General features: G+C 36.5%; 1 protein-coding gene across 1 annotated transcript in view; it reads right to left on the reverse strand.

The window, feature by feature from the left end:
- LOC145673452 (tyrosine-protein kinase receptor torso-like) overlaps positions 1-26481 on the reverse strand; it is a 292790-nt gene that overhangs the window by 153414 nt on the left and 112895 nt on the right. Inside the window, exons 5-7 of the mRNA XM_081743164.1 lie at positions 24073-24238; positions 17167-17354; positions 8801-8942 (exon numbers count right to left, since the gene is read on the reverse strand). Coding sequence (XP_081599290.1) covers positions 8801-8942; positions 17167-17354; positions 24073-24238 — 496 coding nt within the window. The remainder of the gene's footprint in view (positions 1-8800; positions 8943-17166; positions 17355-24072; positions 24239-26481) is intronic.

Genomic DNA, 26481 nt, shown 5'->3' on the forward strand with positions numbered 1-26481 from the left:
CTACCCAGCGCCACCATTAACAGTGTACTTTAGTAGTAATTTGTGGCAATTTCAGATCATCTAAGTAATTTTTCACTGCTAGCATCCCCAACCGCCCCCTAAGAATCCATCCGCCCCCTCCAAAAGTCCGTTCTGGATTCGGCCCTGCGCAAACATAATATACAACTCATTCAAGAGTACATTTTGGTAGCTTTTTAAAATTTTTATCTTAAAGGATTGTCATTTCTCGTGGCTACTTATGCAATTTTGTCCACAGGCATACATGCAATTTCCAGTCATTACGCAAATACATTTATGTACTTAATAGACCTCGGCTAGTTGGGGGCTTCGCCACTAGACCCCCGCTACTAGGGCCTCGCACCACTAAAGCCTCTAATCATAATCAATTTAAAAAGAAATGTCTGGGGATTTGCCCTTAGACCCTCTGATATCTCATTTGATCGGCCTATGACCTCGTACCTCGTAAACCTACAACCATACCGAATCTCAGTTCAAATATCAAATTGTATGTAATAACATTCCGGTATCCCGAGACATACCGAATTTCAGTGCGAGTACATGGGGGCTTTCCCCCCAGCCCACACATTTGCTCGGTCTATGGCCTCGCACATCATACGCCTGCAAACATAACGAATTTTTAAGGGGGCGCGGTGGCTCAGTGGTAGAGCGTTCACCTCCGGTGCTTGGGGTCCCTGGTTCGATCCCAGCTCGCGCCGTGTGGACTTTGTGGTGGACAAACATCGTGCTCGTGGGTTTTCTCGGGGTTTTCCCGTTTCCTCCCACTTTCTTCATTTCATTTATTTATCATAATCACCGTCTCCTTTAGCCTAACCGGCATAAGCGTGGGACGTAAAACTCAAAGATTTCATTTCATAACGAATTTTTGTTCAAATAACAAGTTTCATTTCTCTAACATTCCAGGATTCCGAGATATCCCCGTCCCTTTTCTTCCCCTCTAAGACATACATCAAAAAACGCTTAAGTACATGCCTAATTATTTCAAATGTAAAGTCCAAATACCAAATTCTATGCTCCTAACCTTCAGAGGTTCCCAGATATCGACATGTTATTATAATAATTACAATCCCCACCCTCTTTCTTTTCCATCTCTTCTCTTTTCCTTTTTACTAAAACGTCAAAAAACACTGAAACACATGTCAAATTATTTTCAATGAGAAATGCAAATACCAAATTTCAAGTCTCTAACCTTAAATGATTGAACATATTAATACAATAATTCTAATCTCCACTTAATTTTCTTCTTGCCCTTTTTCTTCCCTTCTGGGCCACATATCAAAAAAAAAAAAAAACAAAAAAAAACAAAAAAAAACGTTGAAATACGTATCTAATTATTTTAAGTGAGAAGTCCAAATACCAAATTCCATGTTTCTAACCCTTTAAGTTTCCAAGATATAGGCATATTATTATACTAATTGCAATAATTGCAATTATCACCCGTTCTTTTACTTTCTACATCTTCCCTGCCCCTTCTAATTTAAATATCAAAAAGCACTTTAACAAGTATCAAATTATTTTCAATGAGAAACCCAAATACCAAATTTGAAGTATCTAACGTCAAGAATCATCATTATTTTCCACCCCATTTCCCCCCTTCCTCGTCGAATTTCCCAAAGTCCTTCCTTAGTAATATCCTACGTCACAAAGCCTATAAACTGTCCAAATTTCACGTTTGTAGCTTAAGCGATTTGGCCTGTACGGTGATCTGTCACTCACTCACTCAGGACTTTGCCCTTTTTATATAGAGAGATTTAAGATTTTATGAGAAAGCCATGGATTTTGTCCTAAAGCCGCCAGCGTCTTAGAAATGTAATAGCTTTGCTATAAACTTTAAGCAATCAACTGACTGAACTGCGTCTATATGTATTATGTAAAATGCCGCTTATGATATTTATTTTGCTCGTAATAAAAAATAGAAATAATGACGAAAATTCAAAGACATCCATGATTTTAGCGTAATGCTGCAGGAGTTTAGATCATTGGATTAATCATAAAAGCCGACTGTATAAGATAGACTACATTAAATTCCAATGTGGCACAAAGAAAATATGCAGCATTACTATGCAGTTTTTCAACGTTATAACTCATTCTGAAAATATTATCATAGGTCTCACAAACAATCGAGTTTTAATCCCAACTCGATTAATATATAACAAAAGGCAGATCTATACAATTACTGACTTGAGATGAAAGTGGCATACTTGTAGTACGTTTAAAGATATACTAAAGACTAAATGATGGGGTGTGCGCAACAGTGGTTTAACCCCGAAAAATGTGAAAATGAGATTTTCATGTAATCTTTTGTCATTTAAATTGAATTGTCTTCCCACTGAGTTAGATAAAATTCACCTAGTCAATTTTATACATATGGATATTTTAGTTCTGGGTCTCAATCTAAGGCCTAAAATATTCAAATCAGGAGTCCAAATCTGAACTTCGAAATTTCGGGTGTGGATAGAGGAACCGAATATCCGGATCCAATATTCGAAACTTCGGATTCGGATCCAAGATCCAAAATTCCGGATCCGGATTCAAGATACAAAACTTCGGATCCGGATCCGGATCCAAGATTCGAAACTTCGGATCGGGATCCAAGATCCGAAATTTCGGATCCGGATCCAAGATCCGAAATTTCGGATCCGGATCCAGGAACCGGATATCCTGATCCGGATCCAAAATCCGAAATTCCGGATCCAAGATCCGAAATTCCGGATCCGGATCCAATATCCAAAATTCCTGATCCGGATCCAAGATCCGGATATCCGGATCCGGATCCAATATCCGAAATTTCGGATCCGGATCCGAGATCCGGATCCGTCTGGCCATCCCTGGATGGTATACACTTGATATAAACATGTGTTTTACTGTTTGCGTAATTTCACCTACCAGGGAAGAAAATAGTACCAAAAACCAAGAAACCCATTTAAAAAAAAAAAAAAACTTTTTTCGTTTACTTAATTGTGAGCTTCAGATATTCTACTGTGTTAGAACCTAACATAAGTTCAGCTTACAACATTAATCATAAACGGCTATTTTGGAGGATTTAGGAAGTAGATTTTTGGGCTTTCGACATCTATGATCATGTTAGCCTATCACATATGAGGGATGACGTCCCTCGGTGACCACACTATTCGATCAAAGGGAAGAAAGAAAGAATTGGGGTCTTTATGTTAGGTACAATCTCGGCATTTGGCTGGTGTGAATGAGGAATATCCAGGAAAACTTTTCTCAGGATGGCTGGCCTGAAAAAGCTTTTTCGACCAAGTGTCTTCAACGGGAATCGAACCCAGAGCCATTCGCATCAAAGACGAGAGCGTTAGCGACTACGGGGCCAGAAACGGGAATCTAGTGTATGAAGCTATTTTTACACTTTAGTAAAACTCTGTTATTCATACAATTTCTTTACTGTTATATAATGTAAATTGCCGGAATGTTTGAAGTAAAGAACTTGTAGATAATGTTTTAATCTTCCTCCCCCTCAAATTTTAACGGCCTTAATAACTGTTACATACACATACACACACACACACACACACACACACATATATATATATATATATATATATGGAGAGAGAGAGAGAGAAAGTTAAAATCAAATTTTAATATATTTATAAATTTTGAATGATAATTTTGTTCCACGAAATGGACGGTATTCTTCAAATTGTCAACTGCTAACATTACTAAACGTTTTGTTGATCGTTCATCTGATAGCTTGATAAACAATTCGTTGGAACTAGAAAACGTCTTGCATCCACCCATATACACTTCTTCTTCCCTATTGAATGATTGATTTTCCTTGATTCCTGATTTATGTTATAGTGGAAAAAGACAAATGAAATGTACTGTTATCATTCCACTGAAACTAAAATAATTTTAAAAAATTCCCCCCCAAAAAAACCATGGAAAAAACCATTAGCTCTTGTCGAAAAGACTGCCTTTTTTCCAAACCCTTGCTTCTATAGTCGCTAGATGAAGAAAATATCGACCGGTTTATAATTCGCAAGAATTTGAAAAGAAAATTTCTAACACGTTAAAGAATTTAGGAAAAGTTGCGAAGAATACAGAATGTAAATAAACGTCAGGAAGAAAAGTAATGGTGATTAGAACGAAGCGGTAGGTATATTTTTTAATAGAGATGCAAGGGCTCGGAAAAAAACCGGCTTTTTTGGAAAAAAAAGTCGGTTTTTCTGCTTTGTTTTTTTGCTTGGAAAATTTTGGGCTTTTTTGAAAATTTTGCTTTAAACTGATAATGCAGACTTTGTTTCGCTTCTCTACAACAAAAAACTCATTTAATTAGTGGTTGATGCAGATAATAATATGAAACCTCGAAAATAAACCATGAATTTCAAAAAGATTTTTTTTTAATTCTTAACATTTTTACATCATGAATTTCAAAGGATTAACCAATATATGTAATAATATTTTAACCTCTTACATACAATAAGTACTTTAAAAATGATACATAAATAACTAGCAAAATTGTATGTAGTATTTTTACTTCAAAATATCACACACCATCTTTTTGAAGCAAAATAAAGAAAAAACATGAGAGAAATATGCACATCAAGAGCTTCGTTTCGGGTAGCTCTGTACATTCTTGAAATTTTTCAGTTAAGTTTTAACTTTCATATACATTGTGTGAATATTTCGAACAAATTTTTCACTGATTGACCACAAACGTAATAATCTGTTACCACCTATCAGGTGCTTCGGATCTGGAAAATCGGTAAAGCTCCAAAATCTGTAATGCACTGACTGTTCCTTAAGCTTGTGCAGAATCGGGAAAGTATCGAATTTTCTGTTCATGGATCATATACGTAATAGACGGTTTATCTGAGCGTATGGTTTCCTAGGCTGTAGAATATACAACCACCATCACGGTTTACCCAGTCCTGAAGGTTTCTGAATTTTTAACAAGAAAATTCAACATATCGTTACGAAACTTTTTTTTTTTTTTACCAAAAACAAAAACTATGGAATACATTTAAAAAGAGTAGAAGAATCAATCACTGTTCCAATTCACAAGAAAGGAGACAAAATTGATTGTAATAATTATCGAGGCATTTCTCAACATTATATTAATGAGATTGACCCCATACGGAGATGAAATTATTGGAGATTATCAGTGTGTATTTAGTCGAAATCGATCAGATATTTACCATTCGACAAATACTCGAAAAGATATGGGAATATATTACCCAGTACATCGACTGTTTATTGATTTTAGAAAGGCTTACAACTCGGTTAGGAGGGAAACATTGTACAACATTCTTACAGAATTTGGAATACCGAAAAAGCTAGATTTACTAAGTGTTTAAATGAATCCCAGAGTATACTCCAAGTAGAAAAATACGAGCTTCCATGTCAAGATTGGCCTGAAACAAGGATATGCGTTATTGCCGTTATTATTCAGCTGTGTTCTGGAGTACGCTATAAGAAAAATCAAAGATAGGAACCAGGGCCTAGAGTTGAATGGTGTTTACCAGGTTATGGTGTATACTGATGATGTAAATCTAATAGGAGATCAATCGAAAGAAATGCAGAGGCTTTATTAAACGCTTGCAAGGAAATGATTAATGGCAAATTATGAGTGCGTTAAAATATCAATTAATACTTTCGACATAGTGGATATTTTCAAAAATTTTGAATCAGTATTGCCAGACCAAAATCATACCCACAAAGAAATTAAATGTCGACTGAAATCAGGAAATTCTTGTTATTATTCAGTTCAAAATATTTTGTCGTAAAGCTTAAAATATATAAAATGATAATCATACCTGTTATGCTTTGTGGTTGTGAAACATGGTCGTTTGCGCTGAGGGAAGAACGTAGACTGAAATTATTTGAGAATAAAATTCTGAGACGAATATTTGGACCCAAGAGGAACGGGAATGGGGAATGGCGGAAACTTCATAAGGAGGAACTACATAATTTATACGGTTTACCAAACATCGTTAGAGTCATCAAGTCTAGGAGGATCAGGTGGGTAGGTCATGTAGCCATAATGGAGGAAAGTAGGAACGCTTTCAAAGTTTTAACTGGAAATCCAATCGGGAAACGTCCATTAGGAAAACCTAGGCCCAGATGGGAGGACAATATTAAGATGGATACAGGAATACAGGAAAAGAAATAGAAATACAGAGTAGAAACTGGATTGAATTGGATAAGGACAGAAGTCAATGGAGAGCTTTTGTGGCCATAGAGAAAGAGAAAGAGAGAATACATTTAAGTTAAGCACAACAAACATGAGTGAGTGGTTAGCTTTCGCGCTTCTTTCGCGCGAGATTCAACCTCGCATTCGACCATTTTGACAAAAGTTTTCTTAATCCCATCTGTGAATGTAGAGATAGTGCGTGTACTGTGTGTCCTGGCCGACTTCCTTTCTAATCGTTTTTAAATCTTTGTTATTACTAATTACCAGCAGTGATAAATTTGCAAAATGGGTTAGGGGTGGGGATGTCTTTCGGATTGAAGCATCTACCCCGAAATTACGGAATTTCTAAAACAAACTAAATATTAGTTTTGCCTTTACTCATAAACTTCAAGCTGTCCTCAAATAAAAAAAAAAATAGGAAGTTTTAGAAAAACTAAGCATTAATAAAAAAGCCCCTCCCAAAATACTTTTCTAAATCCGCCACTGATTATCAGTATAAAATGGTCTTCAAGGTTATATCTGGAAGATTATAGCTGAATATACAAAGAAAAGAAATATTTGTTATGCCTGTACTCATAAACTTAAGCTCCTCTTAAATAAAAATTAGGAATTTTTAGAAAAACCAAACATTATTCAGAAACACCCCTCCCAAATATTTTTCTAAATCCGATACTGATTATTTCTATCAAATGGTATTCAAAGTTATGCCCGAAAGATTATTGTTTAATCATTGCACAGCTACAGTATAACGGAAATGTGGAAGTACGCTCTGATGGATACATTGAAAAACATAAGTTTAATTATGTGCTAGAAGCTAGAGTTCTAAGCTCCAAGATATGAAACACGGATGACTAGAAAAAAAAATGATCTGGAGAAGAAAAAATATCGATGATTCAGAAGTTAAAATAAGGTTAAACAGCTTCTAAAATTGCCCTCAAATACTACGTAATTTATGTTTACTTTAATGCTCCATTCATCATGATGGTGAATTCCAGAGCGAAATATGGCATTCAGGTCATGAAATCTTATTTAACTTTAGAGTATACTATAAGAAAGCTATTTAAACAGAAAAATCATGAAAATGAAAAAAGCCCAAATTTCCAAAATTCTCGTTTTTTTCCCAAAAAAGCCGGCTTTTTATGTGCAAAAAACCATCGATTCAAAAAAGCCAGCTTTTTTGCATCTCTATTTTTTAATACCTGAGTAGTGAGAACATGACATGCGGAGGTGAACTAAAAGCTAGGGCAATAATGGCGAAATAATTTACTACTATTTAATTAACAATCACCAGACACAGCACAGCACTAACGAAGAAGAAATATCTGTTTTGAGGTTTATTCAATGAAGAGTTAAGAAAAAGACTAATAAAATATTTCGTGTGGGGTATTAGCATTCTACAGGACGGCAAGATGGACACTACGCAAAAGCAAAAGCACTCTCGGAAATAACATCGAAACTATTGCAAACAATGCATGTAAGAATCTTGGCTTTGTTTTTCGTGTAAGTAAAGACTTGCGTAGTCACATGACAATTTTGAAATTATATTCCTTCCTTCATTCCTTTATAAGATCCCAAGTGGAATACGCTACTGTTATTTGGACTCCTCATAATACAAAATATACAAAAATGATTCAAAGACTACCATGCAAATTTTTGGAACTATTAATGTATAAAGAAACTAGATTGTACTCCGCATACATATTATACCTAGAACTAGCAAAGAACGTCAATATACTGACATTAGAGCAACGTAGGTTTGTTAATGATTTAGTTTCTATGCATATTATAATAAATAATAAAATCGATTGCATAGAACTAACTTCTAATATATTTCTGCATGCTCCAACGTCTAAAATGAGGTCGGGAAATAGGAATGCCCTATACTGTGAGAAAGCACGTACTGACATGCTATAGAAATTCCATTTATGGAGAGGGGGGCGCGGTGGCTCAGTGGTAGAGCGTTCACCTCTGGTGCTTGGGGTCCTGGGTTCAAACCCTGCTCCCGCCAAGTGAACTTTGTGGTGGACAAACACCGTGCTCGTAGGTTTTCTCGGGGTTCTCCCGTTTCCTCCCACTTTCTTCATTCCACCATTTCTCTCATCATCACCGTCTCCTTTAGCCTAACCGGCATAACCGTGGGATGTAAAACTTAAAGATTTCATTTCATTTCATTTTTCCATTTATGGAGAATGAGCTCTTACTACAACAATATCGAAGAAAAAGTATGAAGTGATAGAGGTATTCAATGTGTTTGAAATAATGTTTAGGAATACAATTGTAATCTAATAAGCTGAATTAGTGAAACAATAAGTTACTGTAGTTTTCCTGTAAAAAATAATGTTTACCATATATGTAAACAAACACTGTAAATGGGCAGAATGTCTGTTGTGTTGTTACAATAAATAAACAAACAAACAAATAAATAAATAAATAAAATACCTGCTTTCGAAAACAATTTTAGATATATTTAAAAAGAGAGTGATAAACTGGTTGGGACATTGGCTGATAAGAAACTGTGCCATTGCTCATTCTATCAGTAAACTGCAAGTGCATACTTGCCTCAAATTATGATCTAGAAAATGGTATCTAGAAAATGTATTGAATAGATAGGAGTTACTGAAAACTTACCTGATACCAATGACATATTCTTCAACTTATACAACACAACATCTTCATCATAGCCACCGGGAGATTCCGCTCTCACCCTTATCCTTAGAACTTCTGTTTTTTCGCTGAGGGTTAAGTTTTTAAAGTCTGCTTTTGATATGTTCTACAAAACACAAAAGATAAATTATATGTATTAGTATATAAATACGTATCTATTTATATCGTAATGAAGAAGACACTTCAATGCCCATATTTTAAAATATACAGGGTGTTACAAGAATGTGTCATAATATTTTGGGAACCGATTTCTCACATCAAAATCACCACAAATAAGAAAAAAATGAGATGCTCAAAAGTGGATAGTTTCGGAGTTATAGGATGCCGAAAACATGAAACAAGTGAACTTTAACAGTTCAAACTGCTATGGGACCTATCGTAGTCGGGTCAAGACATTATTGAGGAACTTGTATGTGAACTATCCATATATATGTCTATGTTTAAGAGAGCTCTAGTACTTGCACACCAATTCTTAGAGAGGTAGGTGGGGAGTGATCAAGTACTCCCAAACAGTCTCTCTGTAAATGATTGTGGAAGTAGCGGAGGTTCTGAAAGATGGATATTTGAATAGCTCACATACTAGTTCCTCAATGATGTCTTGACCCGACTACGATTGATCCTATAGTAGTGGAATTATGGATCTTTGTAATTCATTTTTCACGTTTTCGGCAACCTATAACTACGAAACTATGCACTTCCGACCACAGGCCCATATATACTTTTTTCTTATTTTGACGTGAGGAATCTATTCCCAAAATATTGTGACAAATGTTTGTAACACCCTGTATAATAAAAGTTTTTCACACAAAATTGAGGTAACTACGATATGACTTCACTTTTTGATTAGGTGAAATTATTATTTTCTGTAAATATTTTTTTTTTTTAGCTTAAATATAAACTTCAGAAAGGGAAAGTGTTAGTACCGATGGCCCACAAGTAGGCATACAGAAATTCATTAGTACTGGTACACTTCATGTAGTTAATTTTAATTTTCTTCTTTACAGGTGTTGTAAATGATGACAAAAAACTTATGTAAAGAACAATTCTGCAAGTGAATTTTGAAGAAGTTCGGAAAACTGAGATGCCGAGAGGATACATACATCATGGGTAGAAATGTTTAATTCCCAAGCACCGAAACATCTAACCATTTATAGCATCAGAGATAACTTCAATGCAAGAGATTCAGTAGCGAAATACCCAAATCTGGACGTCATAAGACGGTAATGGTCAAATCTTTTTTTTTTAAAGGTCTTTCAGTTTTATGTCCCACGGTCATGCCGGTTAGGCTAAAGAAGACAGTGGCGATGAAAAATGAATGCAAGGGTGGAGTGAATAAAATGGGAATAAACGGAAGAACCCCGAGAAACACCCCATATGGTGCTTGTCCACCACACAGTTCACTTGGCGCGAGCTGGGATCGAACCAGGGACCCCATGCATCAGAGATGAACGCTCTACCACTGAGCCCCCTAAATTTTGTTTTAGATGAGGGCCAAAGAAAAAAGGAATTTAAGCCAGCCAATATAACTTCTTAAAAACAAATTACCATGTTTTTATCAAAATATTTTCTTTTTTTCAGTACATTTTACAAACTTCTTGTAATACTAAACCCTATTAACGATTGCAGCTTTTCATAATCTGATTGGAACTGGGATGCACTGATTCTCGGAAATGAAGTTAAATCACTCTGATTGTAATGTAACTGCTGCGAAATAATGCGATTCTTCTTTTCGTTCGTCAGATTAGAAATCATGTCGCGAGCTGGATAGATACTTTCAAGGGGCCGCATCTGGTTCGCAGGCCGTAGTTTGTACATCACTGTCCCACAATATCAATGACAGAAGAAAATGAGGTTCTTAACATGAACGCCACTGCATCGCAGTGGGTAAAATGCTGTCACAAGAAAGTCGCAATATAAAAGATGAAAATACTCCAATTTTAGGCGAAAAGTTAATCATGGAATTCCTTGTCTACATGTGTTGTTTTAAACTTTCAGATATGATTTGTGAAAAAAATGAATGAAATCTTTGAGTTTTACGTCACACGGTTATGCCGGTTAGGCTAAAGGAGACGGTAATGATGAATAATGAATGAAATGGTGGAATGAAGATAGTGGGAGGAAACGGGAGAACCCCGAGAAAACCCACGCACACGGTGTTTGTCCACCACAAAGTTAGATATGATTTGTATGTCTTATGTTTTCAACAGGGTAAGGATCTGCTACTATTACTGCTATTACGCACAGAAACAATATTGTCTGGTCATGTCTTTGTTTACAAGACATATCCAATCTTTGAATTTGGCGTTCATTTGACATTGTTTTGTGAAATTTTGTTCATATCTTGAAGCAGTAGCAGATTTTGCTGCAGACAATTTTACCGATATTTTTTGCAATCGTCAGTCTGGGTCTTCTCCAGAAAACCTTGTAACATGTCTTGGATGCAACTTTTCAGTAAGCGTTGCATCATCATTCCCAGTTTCGGGGAAAAGTCAATAAATATATAAATACATACGGGATTCGACTCCCAAGATTTATTGCTGATTTTTAAATGTCGATTTAGGGACTTACAAATCATGCGATTTTTGTGCTGCGAACTTGTCGTACTGTAATTAAGCGCTTTCAGTTGGAATGTGAAATTTAGTTTCAAATTTTTCATGAACATATTCAGAGTGCGAAATCATAACAGTCGAATGTGTAAGTAAGGGGAGAGGGGCAGGACCGTAAAAAGAAACCTTCTTGTACTAGAATGTTTCGACACAGAGAGTTTACACATTTGAACATCGATAATTTTGAACTATGTAAGATAAGGAATACTGGACGCTAACTACTAATTCATCCATAGATTACATATGAATTTATTTCCAAATTTAGGACAATAATGTTACTCCAGTAAGTTATTAGCGAGGCGATTTTTTTTTTCAAAAATATTAAGTGAATTCCCCAGACTCCCAGGATTTCACAACTATTTCGCTTAAACTCTCACTTCTACAGCTAATTGGCTTGCTATCGTTACTGCTATATCACTTAAGGCTCTCAACGGAAGCTCCGCAAAGGAAAGGACATTCAAAGTTTGAATATTTTTCTATTAGAGGGCAAGGACTAACAGAAAAGGAACTATAGAGGGATAGGTCAAATTGTACCATTGCCGAAGTACTCGTCGGCTCAGCTGATTAGCTTGCACTGAAATGACTAGTCTAGCTCGTCATGGCCTCCCGGTGCCAAATCGCACAATGACGAGCTATACTCGTCATAAAATTTAAACTATTGTAGCATCACGTAGGATTAGTATATTGATGTTTTGAAAGTTATATAATGATAAACCATCTATAATACACGTTTATAACTTATACTTCAAGAAATTTGATGCAACGGAAGGAGGGGCAGGAAATTCAGAAAATAAATCGTAGTGGAAGAGGTTAAAACAAACATAAATGAGAGCAAAGAAACATAAATCAAAATTGGTTCGAGCTAAAAGTGCTTAATTACAGAAGGACAAGTTCACAGCACAAAAGTCGCATGATTTGTAAGTCTCTAAATCACCATTTAAAAATAAGAAAAAATCAGCAATCGAAAAAAATACTGCTTTTCGGTATCTTGGAAATCGAATCTCCTATAGATTCATGACTTTTTCCCCAAACTGGGAACACTGATGCAAAGCTTACTGAAAAGTTGCGTCCAAGACATGTTGCATGGTTTGCTGGAGGGTATACGGACAAAATCTCGCGGCCGAAACATCGCCGCCCAAAATCTCGCCGGCCAAAACCTCGCGGGACAAAATCTCGCCGGGCCAAAACCTCGCGTGGTCAAAACCTCGCCGCCCAAAACCTCGCGTGGCCAAAACCTCGCCGCCCAAACCTCGCGGGACAAAATCTCGCCGCCCAAAACCTCGCGGGACAAAATCTCGCCGGGCCAAAACCTCGCGTGGCCAAAACCTCGCCGCCCAAAACCTCGCGGGACAAAATCTCGCCGGGCCAAAACCTCGCCGCCCAAAATCTCGCCGGGCCGAAACCTCGCCGCGAATGAAACTTTTCTTTAAAATTTACCCAATGTGTTTCCTAATATGCAATTCCACATTACAAATAATAATAATAATAATAATAATAATAATAATAATAATAATAATATACAAAACATCGTGTGCGTGGGCTTTCTCGGGTTATTCCCGTTTCCTCCCACTTTCTTTATTCGATCATTTCCTTCATCCTGGTCATCTACGTCTCCTTTAACCTATAGGACATAATCAAGGGACGTCGTAAAAACTCATATATTATTTCATACTTTCATAAATATTATTAGATTTTTGTTAAAATTTTAAGTTTTTGGATGTTCCAAAGTTCACGAAACTAACCTCGTTAGTTGTCATTACTTTCCTTATGCAGACTTTCTTTCCCTATAACCAGTTTAAAAACATCCTGTCGCCCTACCTTCACATTGAAATCTTCTAATACAGAAATATAATTTTCATATGGTACCGCGGGACTTGGTCAAATACCCGTGATACTTCTTCTGAAACAGCGTCTTTTATACCGTCATCCTTATCATCTGTTGGAACATTTACATTTTGGTCAGGCGAGATTTTGGGTATGGCGATATTTTGGGGCGCGAGGTTTTGGCCCGGCGAGATTTTGGCCCGCGAGGTTTTGGCCCCGCGAGATTTTGGCCCGCGAGGTTTTGGGCGGCGAGGTTTTGGCCTGGTGGGATTTTGTCCCGCGAGGTTTTGGGCGGCGAGGTTTTGGCCAGGCGAGGTTTCGGCCTGGCGAGATTTTGGGACGCGAGGTTTTGGGAGGCGAGGTTTCGACCAGGCGAGGTTTTGGTCCGCGAGGTTGTCGCCGCGAGGTTCTGGCCGCGAGGTTTTGTACCCAAACCTTGCTGGAGAACGATCCAGACCTACGATTCTAATTTTGCGACATCATGTGTAACCACCTACTTGATAAGGTCAGATGAGGACTTTCGCAACTTCTCAGGCCACTTGAACAGGCATAACTACGGTTATTAGGCTAACAAATTCTTCATTTGACTATTCAAATTCAATTAAACCCACTAGGCATCACAGAATAGGGTGAAATCTCATGTAAAGGAGTTGTAAGACTGATTTTCTTCCGCATGATTTGATGTTAACAATTACCTAAACATATTACCCGAAGTATTAATGCCACAATTCAGAACTAGAGTGAACTTCAATGAACTGTAATTCGAAAAAGGTGGTGCAAATCTATGTTATCTTGACAATGTCTTCCAACAGCACTGAGTCGGATCACAAGTCGGCTATATCAAACTACAGTATTTTTTCTAAGCTTTGATAAACTGTTTTATAAGATCAGGAATCGCTAAAACGTAAAATTTAAATGCTTCAAAGCGATATGATTAAAAGTTCTCTATAACTGTGTCACGCTGAAAAGCGTGTCATTTACTATCGTTGTCTGCCTCTATACTAATCTGTATCTTCTTTTGTCGGCTTTAATATTTCTGGTCATTAGAAGATAGCAACGACGCCTCTGTACGTGCCAGGACGTAAAAACACCGGATGAATATCTCCCCCACTTTAGAAAGATCTCATCCAATGTCTGGAGGAGAAAAACATATCACAGCGAATATATGATCACTTAATTAGTGCTGTTATTACTATTAAGGTGAGAATAATAAATGATATTTGTCCAGCAGTTTTTATGATAACGATTTACGATTCCTGTTTTAAGCAGTCAAGCATAGTTCCACTATATTAAACTGTAAGTGTACTAAGTTAGATGGATGAAATGTAATGTATGTGTGTTAAAAAAAAAAAAAAAAAAAAAAGATAGAAAAAATTAAAATTTCCAATTTTCATTATATTTCGTTCAAGATTGTTTTTTCGGGAAATTTCTCGCGAAATAACCGAGGTAGAAAAAACAGTTTGGACAACAGAAAGTAAACATGGCTGCATGATTGAGCATGGAAATGCATCATAATTTGTGATATTATCCCTCATTTTTAGTGAGGTTTTCGACTTGATTCAGTGTTCCGTAGTAGAAAGAAAATGGCGAGGACTACATTTGCAAAAGGGGTTTAAGTATAATGCAACTGTATGCATTGACCGTTACTTTTCGAATTCATTTACAGGCCTTCTGGGAAACTTTTTTTAAAAAAAAAATAAAATAAAATAAACTAGTACTACACAATGATGCCTTATTACTTCATATTATACAGGTGGACCATTTCTCTTGATAAGCTCTTGTCAGTTTTCAACTAATAGAAAAAAAAAACGATGAAATTTTGTACCATGCAGATATTATTTGACATACGAGGGAGGACCCAAAGAAACCGGACTTTCGTTCTAAAAAAATAATTTATTACATTTTTTACAAAATTCTTTCAGTCTCCTTCAAAGTACTCTCCATTAAATGCGATTCATTTCTCCCATCTTCTTTCCCACTGTTTGAAGCACCTCTGCAATTCTGGAACTTTTATATCGTACAATGCGCTCTGCGAAGTTCTTTTTACAGCCTCTACACCATCAAAACATTTTCCTTTTAGATTTTGTTTAATTCCCGGAAAATGTCATCATGTTGGTCAAAAAGTTTGGATCACTTTCAATCTGACTTTTCAAGTCCTGGCTAAAATTCAGACGAATGATTTGATCCTGTGTGAGCAGGCGAGAAACAAACTTAGCGGCAACATGTCTCATTTGCAAAACCTTACGCTGGCACGAGCTGCAACTCACTCCTGCCTGTTTTGAAATACCATGGATCATAAAACGACGATCCTCGCTAATTTTGGGGCAGATTTATTCGATGTTTTCGTAGTTTCGAAATGGTGAAGAGCACCCAGAACGAGCATGATCTTTAACACTCATCTCACCACACTTAAAGCGCCCAAACCACTCAAAAAATTGTGTGCTGTCCATAATATCCTTCTTGAAAGCCTGTTGAAGCATTTGGTAAGTTTTCGTTACCGATTTTCCAAGTAGGAAGCAAACACACTTCTTATTCCTTTGAATCTGCCATAACGATTCCGCAGGTGGCAAACGAGAACAGTTGAGAAAAACAATAATACGATCAAACGTTAACCTCCTACACAGACGCCGCTTGGCCAACTGATCTGGGAAGGTCTCTACTAGACCCACCTAGCAGGAGAACTCTCTACTACGCCTAGGAACGGCAGCGCTCTTTCAATCCAGTTTCTTTTGGGTCCCCTTCGTACTCTGCAATACTACCAGGTTAACAATATTGCCAACCCTACATACAGTTATATTTTTCAAATGACACTACGTCAGATTATTAGACATTTTAAATCTCATGTTAAACGAAAAAATATATTAGAGTTGTTATTCAGTGTTGCAAACTAAGGACATATAGTATCACAAACATATACACTTAGGTGACCTCTAGCCTATAGCAGTAGCAGTGCAAATAAGATGAGCTCGGCAATGTAATCCAAAGTGCTTTAGTATCTAATCCTATGATATATAATCGATTTCGAATGAATAGAACAAATACAAGGGATTGAAAATTTGACTTTTTTCAAAAGTTTTTACTTCGAAAATCTGCGTAGATAAATACCTCAACCAAATCACTTACATGCTTTCAATAGATGTGAACATCGTAGTGCTGTTTACAACAACTTGATATCTCAGACTGTTCTGGAGTTACGGTAAATAATGATGAAGTTTGCAACACTCCTTAAAACTAAAGACTTCCGAGAACTTATTGTAACCACACCTACCAAAAAGTATTGTAATATCATAGAAGCGAAGTACAAATCAAAATATATTTTTAAAAGTTCTCATAAATATGTCGTTTTATGCAAAATATAAAATTTAACAGTTTTTCATATCTTCGGAATGGTTTGTAACCGACCAATTTGGTGTTCGTTTCAGTTGTGTAATTCATGGTTTTTTTCTCTCCCGAACTTTAATAAATCAAGGACACGACACCTCCACGAAATATAACCTTAAAATGTTTCACATATTTTTATTTACTATTTATTGCCAATTTGAAAGACACGATTTGTGTCGGAGTGTTCAATATTCTTTCTCAATTGTTATTTTATTGTTATCTCTTATTAATAACTATAGTTACTCTAAAAATATTTAATCTCTTGATGTTAAGTTAGTAGTACACAGTAATCATACATCAGGGTTACCAACGTACTGAAAGAAGAACGTTTGAATTCAAGTTTAACAAACATAATTCACAATTGCCAGCATTATGTATGATACAACAATATGTTGGAAAATCTCAAGCAGTTAGAAGTTCGAATGTAACACAACCGAAATTATATCGTTTAAATACCAAAACAATGATAGGATTCGCCAAAGGGTGATATTAAGATAAGAAAGTTTTACGAATTCTTACCACATCAATAGTTTTGTTGATAGTCTTCTCTTCGGAAGTTCCATTCTTGTAATCCAAGAAAACCAGCAGTTTGGTTGAGTCATTTTGACTTGCCACAAATTCAGGCATCGCCCACGTTACCATAATGTCAATCAATCCATTATCATACCTTTTCTCTTCTACAGTCACATTGGAAGGCTTAGGTGGAGCTGAAAATTAAAACAAAATATTACCATTAGCTCTTAATAACGCAATTATTTTCTCAATATAACATTCAATAAAGAGCAATCTCTATTTCCTTAGAATCTCAAATATTTAGTTCCAATATTTGCGAATATGGTACCAATACAAATAACAAACTCTTTTAAGATGTTCGCAAGCTTAATTAGCCGTGTATCTAGGAAAACATGCAAACAAAGCAACGAAGTGTTATTACTTTATAAGTTAGCTGCTTGCGTAAGTCGGCATTTTTTATGAAATAAACATTGGCCATTTTATAGAGATTTCACTGTAGTATCCTTAGGGAACCCCTTCCTGCGACCATTGAATGACACTTTTGAATTCACCTGACGTATCTATCCAAAGGCAAATTTAGATTTAAGCACAAGAAATTTTGCCTATGGTAACACCCTTTCCATAAGTGTTATTGTAAAATTATACATTGTCCAGAAAAATTATTAGTGTTCCAACTAAGTTACCCTAAATCTCTTTAAAATACGACTTATTTTGCGCCATCTCCTCCCCTTCAAAATTATAACGAGTAATCGGATTGGGGTAGTACAAGTTTATTGGTATACTGCTAATAAATGAAGATGCCAAAAATCATACCAGCTGTATAATAATAATAATAATAATAATAATAATAATAATAATAATAATAATAATAATAATAATAATAATAATAGAGGTTACGTTTTACAGTGTGGCACTAGGGTAGACTTTCAACTAACTCGAAGTAGTGTATTTATAACTACTGGTTGTAATAGATTAACAAGATAAAAAAAATAAAATCTGTTCCTCGGATGATGAATCTATGTCAAAAAGCCATTACTCGCTATCCAAACTTGTTTTTTGTCCTATGGCGATAAAGGTTGAAACTTGAAATCATTAATCTGAACCACTTCTGGTTTAAATAGAGGATTAAGAGATAAATTAATAACTACTTTTGGGACGCTGAATCGATTGCCAAAAAAAAAAAAAAAAGTACCGGTATCTCGACATCTCTTACAATATTTGCTATGAAGAAGTCAGTATTGAAACCGTAATTGTAATGATATATTTATTTATTTATGAACAACATAAATTTATGTAAAGCTATTTGTAACAAAATAATGTGATAATTTTACTTGCACACTAGTTTAGAATCATTTGATGAATTAAAACTGTCACCCCTGCGAATGAATTAGAGCTTCGATATAATATATATATATATATATATATGAGGCGATATATCGGTTGCAGAAAACTGTTTGTCGCTATATATTACTGTTTTTGTTCTATGATGATAAATGTTGAAACCGGAAATAGTTTATCTGAACCACTTCGAGTTTGAATGGAGAGTTAACGGAGGAAATGGAACTTACTTATGAGAAGCTGAATCGATTGCAAAAAAATTATATTAGTATCTCATATATATAATAGTACCTCTATTATTAATATCTCTATTAGCAGTTACATTGGTAACGGCAAAATATCTTCTTAGCGCTTTAAAAATAGATTTTTATAGCAATTTTCTCGAATTATGCATGAGGCGCGGGAGACCCGGGTTCGATTCCCGGCGGGAGCTTAAGTGGTTCGGAGTCCACGTTAATTAGTAGGTTCACGTCTCATATAGCCTCGCTGCTGAACGGGACGTTAAACTCAAAATCAACTCAACTCAACTCGAATTATGCATGAGCATTTTACCCGCAAGTACCGTATGCGCCAAAATATACAGTACTGAAACTAGTGCATCTCGAACATGTGGTTGCGTTTGTCGACGGGGCATAAATCCAGCCGCACGTGTTCGCACTAGTGTGTTGTGTTGTTGTTGGAAATGGGTCTCTTGACGGAAGAAAAAGTATTCATAGTTAAGCATTATTTCCGCTCATACAGGAAGTGGTCGTGAAGATGGACCGAGTTTGAAAAAGGTAGCAGAACAATTCCGAGAGGAGTTTAATAAGACGGGAAAGTTAAAGGAGAGTGTGTTCAATTGTGAAGATCCGCCAAGAACTGTACCTTTAGGATACGAAGTAACTATATTTAGATACCTTAAAATAAGGCTTGGGACACGAAGTAACTATTTATAGATACCTTGCAGTTTCCCCCACTAACAATAATTATTTTTAAGTTTCTGGGTATCAAATATGTGCACTTGCATGTATTTTACTCTGGAGACATACTAGCTAACTGCTAAATACAGAAATTACGTTGTTATTTTGTTTTAAAAGTGTACTAACGTGACTGTATTTGTCATACAGGCTCTTTATAACGCATTTAAAGTTTTGAAGTGCATAGTTTTGCTCTCAGAGGTTTAACAGGAAGTTAATTTTTGTGAAAGAAAACATAAATAATCAATCAGGGGACGTTTCCGTTCTAATCTTGGTGCCAGTGGCGTCATTAGAAATAAAGGGTGGGTGGGGGACAGGTGTTGGCCTGGCTGAGAAAGATAGATTTATTTCTACACGTGGTACACTCATGTCCAAAATGATCGTCGCATATCTATAATTGTCTTCTTGTAAGAATATAATTTTATAATGATTTTGTAGTGTACTTTTAATACTGATACTGTGTGTATAATCGGGAAATGTATATATTTGTGGTAAATTTCATAGAAAAACAATTATAAATAAGAAAATTGGAATGAGTAAAACAAAATGTTGGTAAATGGACAAGAAAGTTTTATTTTCGTTTTACTGTTTTTATTTATTGCTCTTTTGACATGAAATTTGCTATATACATGTCTTTGTCGATTATACACATACTAACATTATAAGAAATAGCGGCGAATTCGTTATCAAGTTATATTCCTATAACAACATATTTATAGATATGAGACAATAATTTTGGACACGAGTGTACATAGAGTGATAAGGAGAGTGTGTTTGGGTTTCTGGGCTCCTACAGTCCTTGTTTCATAAGAGGCAAAGATCGTTGTTCCTCTTTCCATTTCTGTGTTGATCAGTCTGAACTGAGTGTTGTGAGCTCGTTCTTTCCTGTACGCATTTTAACATACAGTAGAATCTATCTGTACGGACCCTAACACTTGAAGCTTTGCTTTTGTTATTTTCACTTGTTTTGTGAGCATGGCATTGACCCTCCGGGTTCCGTAGACCATAGCGTTAGTTAGTTAGAGACTTTGGTGTTTCTTGTGTTCAAAAGTAGAAATGACATCGAGAGATGTTCTAGGTTCAGAAGACCCATCAGATTCATCAAGGCCTCCCTCACCTTCATCTACTCCTTTATCTTCCCCTTCCTCCCTTCCAAATCCAACTTTTCTCTCTCAACCCACTGTTGCCTGGAGCATTCCCACTGGAGTTCGGGCTGCTCCAAATTTACAGCCACTTTGCGAACATACAGGACTGACTAATAGATGCAACACAGCAAACTCTACTTCACTGGATTTCTTCAATTTGACTTTATCAGAGGAAATATTCCAGCATCTTGTGTCTGAGACAAACAGCTGTTGTGTCTGAGCAGCAACTTGTAGTGCGGGCACGGGGCCGGAGCTCAAAACATTTATTAGAAAAATTATAAAAATTCTATTTTCCCCCCACTCCTAATCCTTGATTACAGTGTCCGAGAGAAAAGCAAACTGATTATGAAACTTTCATATATTCTCCGTAAAATGCTTCAACTTTCGTGAGTCTACTGCTATTAGAACCTGAGCTACGATCATTTGAAAATAGCCCTGCATTTTGTCCTTTCATTCCTTATCAGTGGCGTAGACACATTATAATTTTGACGAATTTCCTAATTACGCTGTGTGTATCCTATGGTAACACTACTGTTATATTTTATTGAGAATATCCCAAAGAATATTTTAATGTACATTATATGCGCATCTTCAACTTGTAAAATGACAGAGTGGGGGGCAGAAGCCAAAATTTTTATTAGAAAAATTGTAAATATTCTATTTTCCCTCACCCCCTAATCCTTGATTACATTCGATCTGCGTCAACCACACAAATTATGGACTTTCATGTATTCCCCGTAAAACGCTTCAAGTTTCGTGAGTTTAGGGTCTGATCCACAGCCATTTAAAATAACCCTACATCTTGTTCAAAATTGGCGCCGTATCCCAGGCTTTATGTTTTAAAAAGGCTCCGTAATTAAAAGGAGGAGAGTGTGTTGAACTGTGAAGATCCACCAACAACTGTGCCTGCATTACGTGAGCAAATCATCATCTTTTGCAGGAGTCTGCAGCAACCTTTGTTTCAGGATATGTTTAAGAATCTGTGTGAACGATATGAACACTGTCTACATCGAGGTGGTGCACACTTTGAACACTTACATTACGCAAACCATGGTAAATCAACACGCTAATAGTGTGCATGTATGTATGTAGTGTGTATGTTAATTTCTTCTTAGGAGAAAAATTCACAGATGACGACAATAATGTAATTTTGTTAATCTTTTCATTCCAGTACTGTAAATTTTGGCGCATACTATATGTCACTTTATTCAGTTCGATGTCGTCTATTGGTTGATATATACAGGGTGTCTCAAAAGTCCACTGTCATAGGGTAACTGTTATTAGCCGAGTTACAACAAAACGTAAGAGGGGAAACCGTCTCCAAATATGATGTTTTCAATCTAAAGTGAAGGACTTTTTTAAATCGGAGGAGTTGCTTTGGCTGTACACTCTTTATGCGCCCAATGTTAAATAAAAATGTACCGTTGCCATTTACTTGGTTCCCCAACATTAGTGAATGAAGTTACTGTCTTTTACGCTAACGTGTTCATGGCCAGCCCTCATATCAAACAGTAACTTCATTCATTTATGTTATGGATTCATGTAAATGTCAACATTGCATTTTCATTTTAAATTGGGCACATAAAGAGTGTACAGCCCAAACTGCTCGTTCATTTAAAAAAAATCCTTCACTTTAGATTGAAAACAACATATTTGGAGACGGTTTCTTCTCTTACGTTTTGTTGTAACTCTGATAAGTTACCCTATATCAGGTAATTTTTGAGACACCCTGTATGCACGATATGTCTCACCTTTGCACAGTATTAAACAAAATTGTACGTTTTAGAGTTAATCAACATTTTGTGCTACATTTCGTTAACCATTCTGGGTGTTGCAAGTGTTATAATGAAAAGCATGATGAGAGTATACTTAAGAAACAGTTTCATCTTCATAAGTGGCTTAAATGTTATAGCTCTACTGACCGCTAACATCTCCTGAAGCCTGTGGTCTACACCAATCATGGAACTGCTCTGCTTCATCGGAAGTATTCGGCACGATTCATGGAACTGACTTTCGAATGCACACTTGAAAAAGCATGGAACAGCAGAAATGCACCAACAATGTTGCCAAACTTTGAAGACACGGTAATCGAGCGATAAAAAAAAAAAAAAACTTAAAGAACTATAATACCAACAGTATCAATTATTCGAACTAAATGGTGACAATAGTAATAGCAAAAATATAAAGTTATAACAAAAATAACTTAGCTGTGATCCGATAACATTGTATCCTCGGGAGATGTTCTTCGTATAGCATGCGAGAGAGAGGACCTGACGATCGGAACACACCGTCGCGCTCCACTGGACGAAAAAATCGGTAGATTTAGGTCAAGCTTCGAAACTGCTTGCGATCACTATAGTTGCGCTTGATTTCCCTCAAAATTACTAAGATTTGCACTCAAGCAAGTCATTATATTCAGCTCGATTAGATCTATCGTTTGGTATATCTAGGTGTATCTGATGTTCAAATATTCACCGTTATACCTGAGTAATATTGTAGATTGTCTTTAAATAATCTGGTCACAGCTAGATCATCATGGTGATTAGGGATGGCCACAAAGTTCCGGTTCCGCAAGAAACCGGTTCTTGGAGATTTGGTTTTCAGAACCGGTTCTAGACCTGGATCCGAACTCCCCGTCAAAGAGTCGTAAAGGAGGCACAAAGTTGACCTTCAAAACACTGCAAAGAGGACCACGCGCTTCTGCCCTCCCCGCACAGACCCGCTTGTGACCCCAGAAAAAAATTTGGGGATTTAGGATTTTGGATTTAGATTTCTGGGCTTTCGGCATCTAAGGCGATTTAGCCCTTCACGTTTTGAGGGATGACGTCCCTCGGCGATCACACAATCCGGGGAAAGAGAAGGAAGGAAACGGCCTGGGACTTATAAGTTAGGAACCACTCCGGCATTTGCCTGGTGTGAATGAGGAAAACCCAGGAAAACCTCATTCAGGGTGGCTGGCCTTGAAAAGCTTTTACACTTTTTCGACCGAGTGCCCCCACCGGTAATCGAACCCGGGACCGAGAAAAAAATTTGGTCCACCAGTGGGTGTTTAGGCAATGAGTTTGCCAGTTACCCAGTTTGTTTAGCCAAATGAGACAAGCTATTTATGTTCAGTAGTGATTTTGTATTACACCATTTGTTTCAGAACTCGTTTGCGAAAAATAAAATCAGTTGTAACTTACATACAAAAAAATCCTGTTCGATCACGTTCACACGTTCCTCCTTGCGAGACGACATCGTACTTAAATTCAGATCCGGATATCAGAAACCGGTTCCAGACCTGGATCCAAAAACTCGATTCCGGAACTGGATCGTCTAGAACCGGAACCATTCAGAGCCGAGAAACTATTCCACCAGGAACCGGTTCCGGCTATCCCTAATTGGTGATAAATATCACCACTCGAGAAATATTGCTTAGATGACGCTAGTCATGATACCACATGCAAATAACAGAACAGGAACCATATACTTACGGCAATATTGAAGATTGTAGTTGTAGAATTGTAGACACGTTGGAGTTACGTACGTATAATTTGTCCAGATACTCATTCCTACGACTGGTTCTGGCTTGATGTGCAGGGCATAGATAGCACCAAATTGTAAGGGTTTCATAGCAAATTCTAGAGAATTCCTTTTAGTCTGAAAGAAAGAAAGAATTCAAGATTTTGATATAAAGAATACGTAAAAAATAATAAAATATGCAATCAGTATTTCCTCTAGAATACCGATTTAAGTTCAAAAATAAATTTAAGACACTGACACTAAATGTCCCTTAATATATTTTTTAAAACTCTTTTGCATATTTGGGGAAATCAAAGAAAGAAATATCATTCGAATTCACTCAAAAAAAAAATTATATATATATATATATATATATATATATATATATATATATATATATATATATATATATATATATATATATATATATATATATATATGATGTGGACCAATATTATATCTTGGTGTCAGGAACCACCTTCCACGTTGTCGGTGTTGTTTTAAATCCTCTCCCTCTCTCTCTCTCTCTCTCTCTATATATATATATATATATATATATATATATATATATATATATATATATATATATAGAGAGAGAGAGAGAGAGAGAGAGATCCATTACCATCGTCCCTTATCGCGAAACGAACTGTAAAAAGGAAGTTGAGATGTAGAGATACTCTAAGTACTAATGGTGCGTTCGTTTCGCTGGTATCGGTGAATTTTGAAACATGGATATTTAGATAGAGCGCATACTAGTTCCTGTGTAATTTGTTAAACCGCTTGGAATAGGCTCTATACTTTCTAAGTCAGGGCGTTTTGAAACGCGACTTTTCGAATATTCGGCTGTTCATAACTCTGAAATGAAACTTTTTTCGATCCATGTTTATTAGAACTTTCTTTTATTTCATGTAAGTTTTTCAGCGGTTTTCCCTGCATATCAAGCCACCTCTGAAAGTTTTTCAGCGGAGTTACCTTTCACCCCCCCCCCCAATATTATATGTATCAGTGGCGGTTTCTCTTAATGTTTGCATGTTTGTACAAATCTCCTTCCAATATTTTCATTTTTTTATTTATGCTAAATCACTTTTCGTTTTATTGTCAACATCGTCTTTCCTTAAAGAAGTGCGTTTGCAATGGGGCTGGCTAATAGCTTTCTGCTTGGGAGTTTGACAAGCTCCCGAGCTGGGCTACTGTGGGGGTTGCGAGGTGCGAGGATCCTTATAGTACCTCACAGGAATCTATATGTTTGCAGATCTTTTGCAAGCAAGTCTACCAACAAAAACAACTTTTCCAAAACAACGCTTTGAAACTGGAAATTCTCCATCATCTTTCCCCCTGCAATATTGGTTGACACGGTTCTCGCCTGCAGGGATATGGTCCGTTCCTCCAAGTCGTACACATAGGAGAAAAAAAAAAAAAAAACTTGCGCCTTGCCTAAATGCGAGATTGCCAAGTGGTCATAACTATTGGTTCTGTCAACCAAGTAAGGTCAAGGCAGCTATGGAAACAGTAAAAGCGACCCCATAAAGACTGAAGACAGATTGAGGGTGTCAGTAGTTAATACAATCGTGTTTGAATGAGTATAAATTTGGCAGCATAAAGAGAATGTTTTCTTTTTCATATGTGTGGGTGAATGAGAGAATTGGAGAGCACTTTTTATAACAAGAAGGTTCATGGGGGAAAGGGGTGAGATTTTAAAGGGGACTGCAATACCTGTCCTCAACTTGACTGACCAATGTCCAATGTAGGAAATCCTTGTCTTTCTTCACTTTCCTCTTCCGCTTACTATGACTCGTGCCTTTGGCTGATTAAATAGGGGCTAGCGCCTCTCTTTGGCGCAAAACAAATCACACCGGAAAAAATCATGTATTTGGAGTCGGACGGGAGTACGTTCACGATCAAATTGTCGAATCTGTTCGTACTTTCTATTCTCGTGTGGGTGCGTGTGCCGGTCTTTGTTGTTCATTGGGATGGTTGTTGTAATTGCGTAATACGTGTCTGTCCCTGATATACGTGAAGTGACAATGAATTCTGTAACGTCTCTGTTGAATGAGCCGTTTTCAAAAAGAACTTTAGAAGCAAAGCTACTTGTGAAAAACACCGGAGGGCCAATTCAGACTCTCAACTTAACGCAAATAATTAGAAGTCAGAAACAAATATTTACAAGGAAGTTTAATCTCAACTTGTACGAACAACATAAGTGGTTATGTGGATGTGAAGTTTAAAATGCTTTGTTTTGTTTTTCGTGTTTGTTGTTCGGGCGGCGAAAGATGCATAGAGTAAAAAAGGTATTGTGGATATCCAGCATCTGCATAAACAAAAAGAAAAAAAGAAAGAAAGAAAAAAGAAAATTTGTTAGCTCATATAAAAACACGTTAATG

Source organism: Thermobia domestica, chromosome 16, assembly GCF_964235325.1.
Source record: "Thermobia domestica chromosome 16, izTheDome1.hap1.1, whole genome shotgun sequence".
Taxonomy (NCBI): domain Eukaryota; kingdom Metazoa; phylum Arthropoda; class Insecta; order Zygentoma; family Lepismatidae; genus Thermobia; species Thermobia domestica.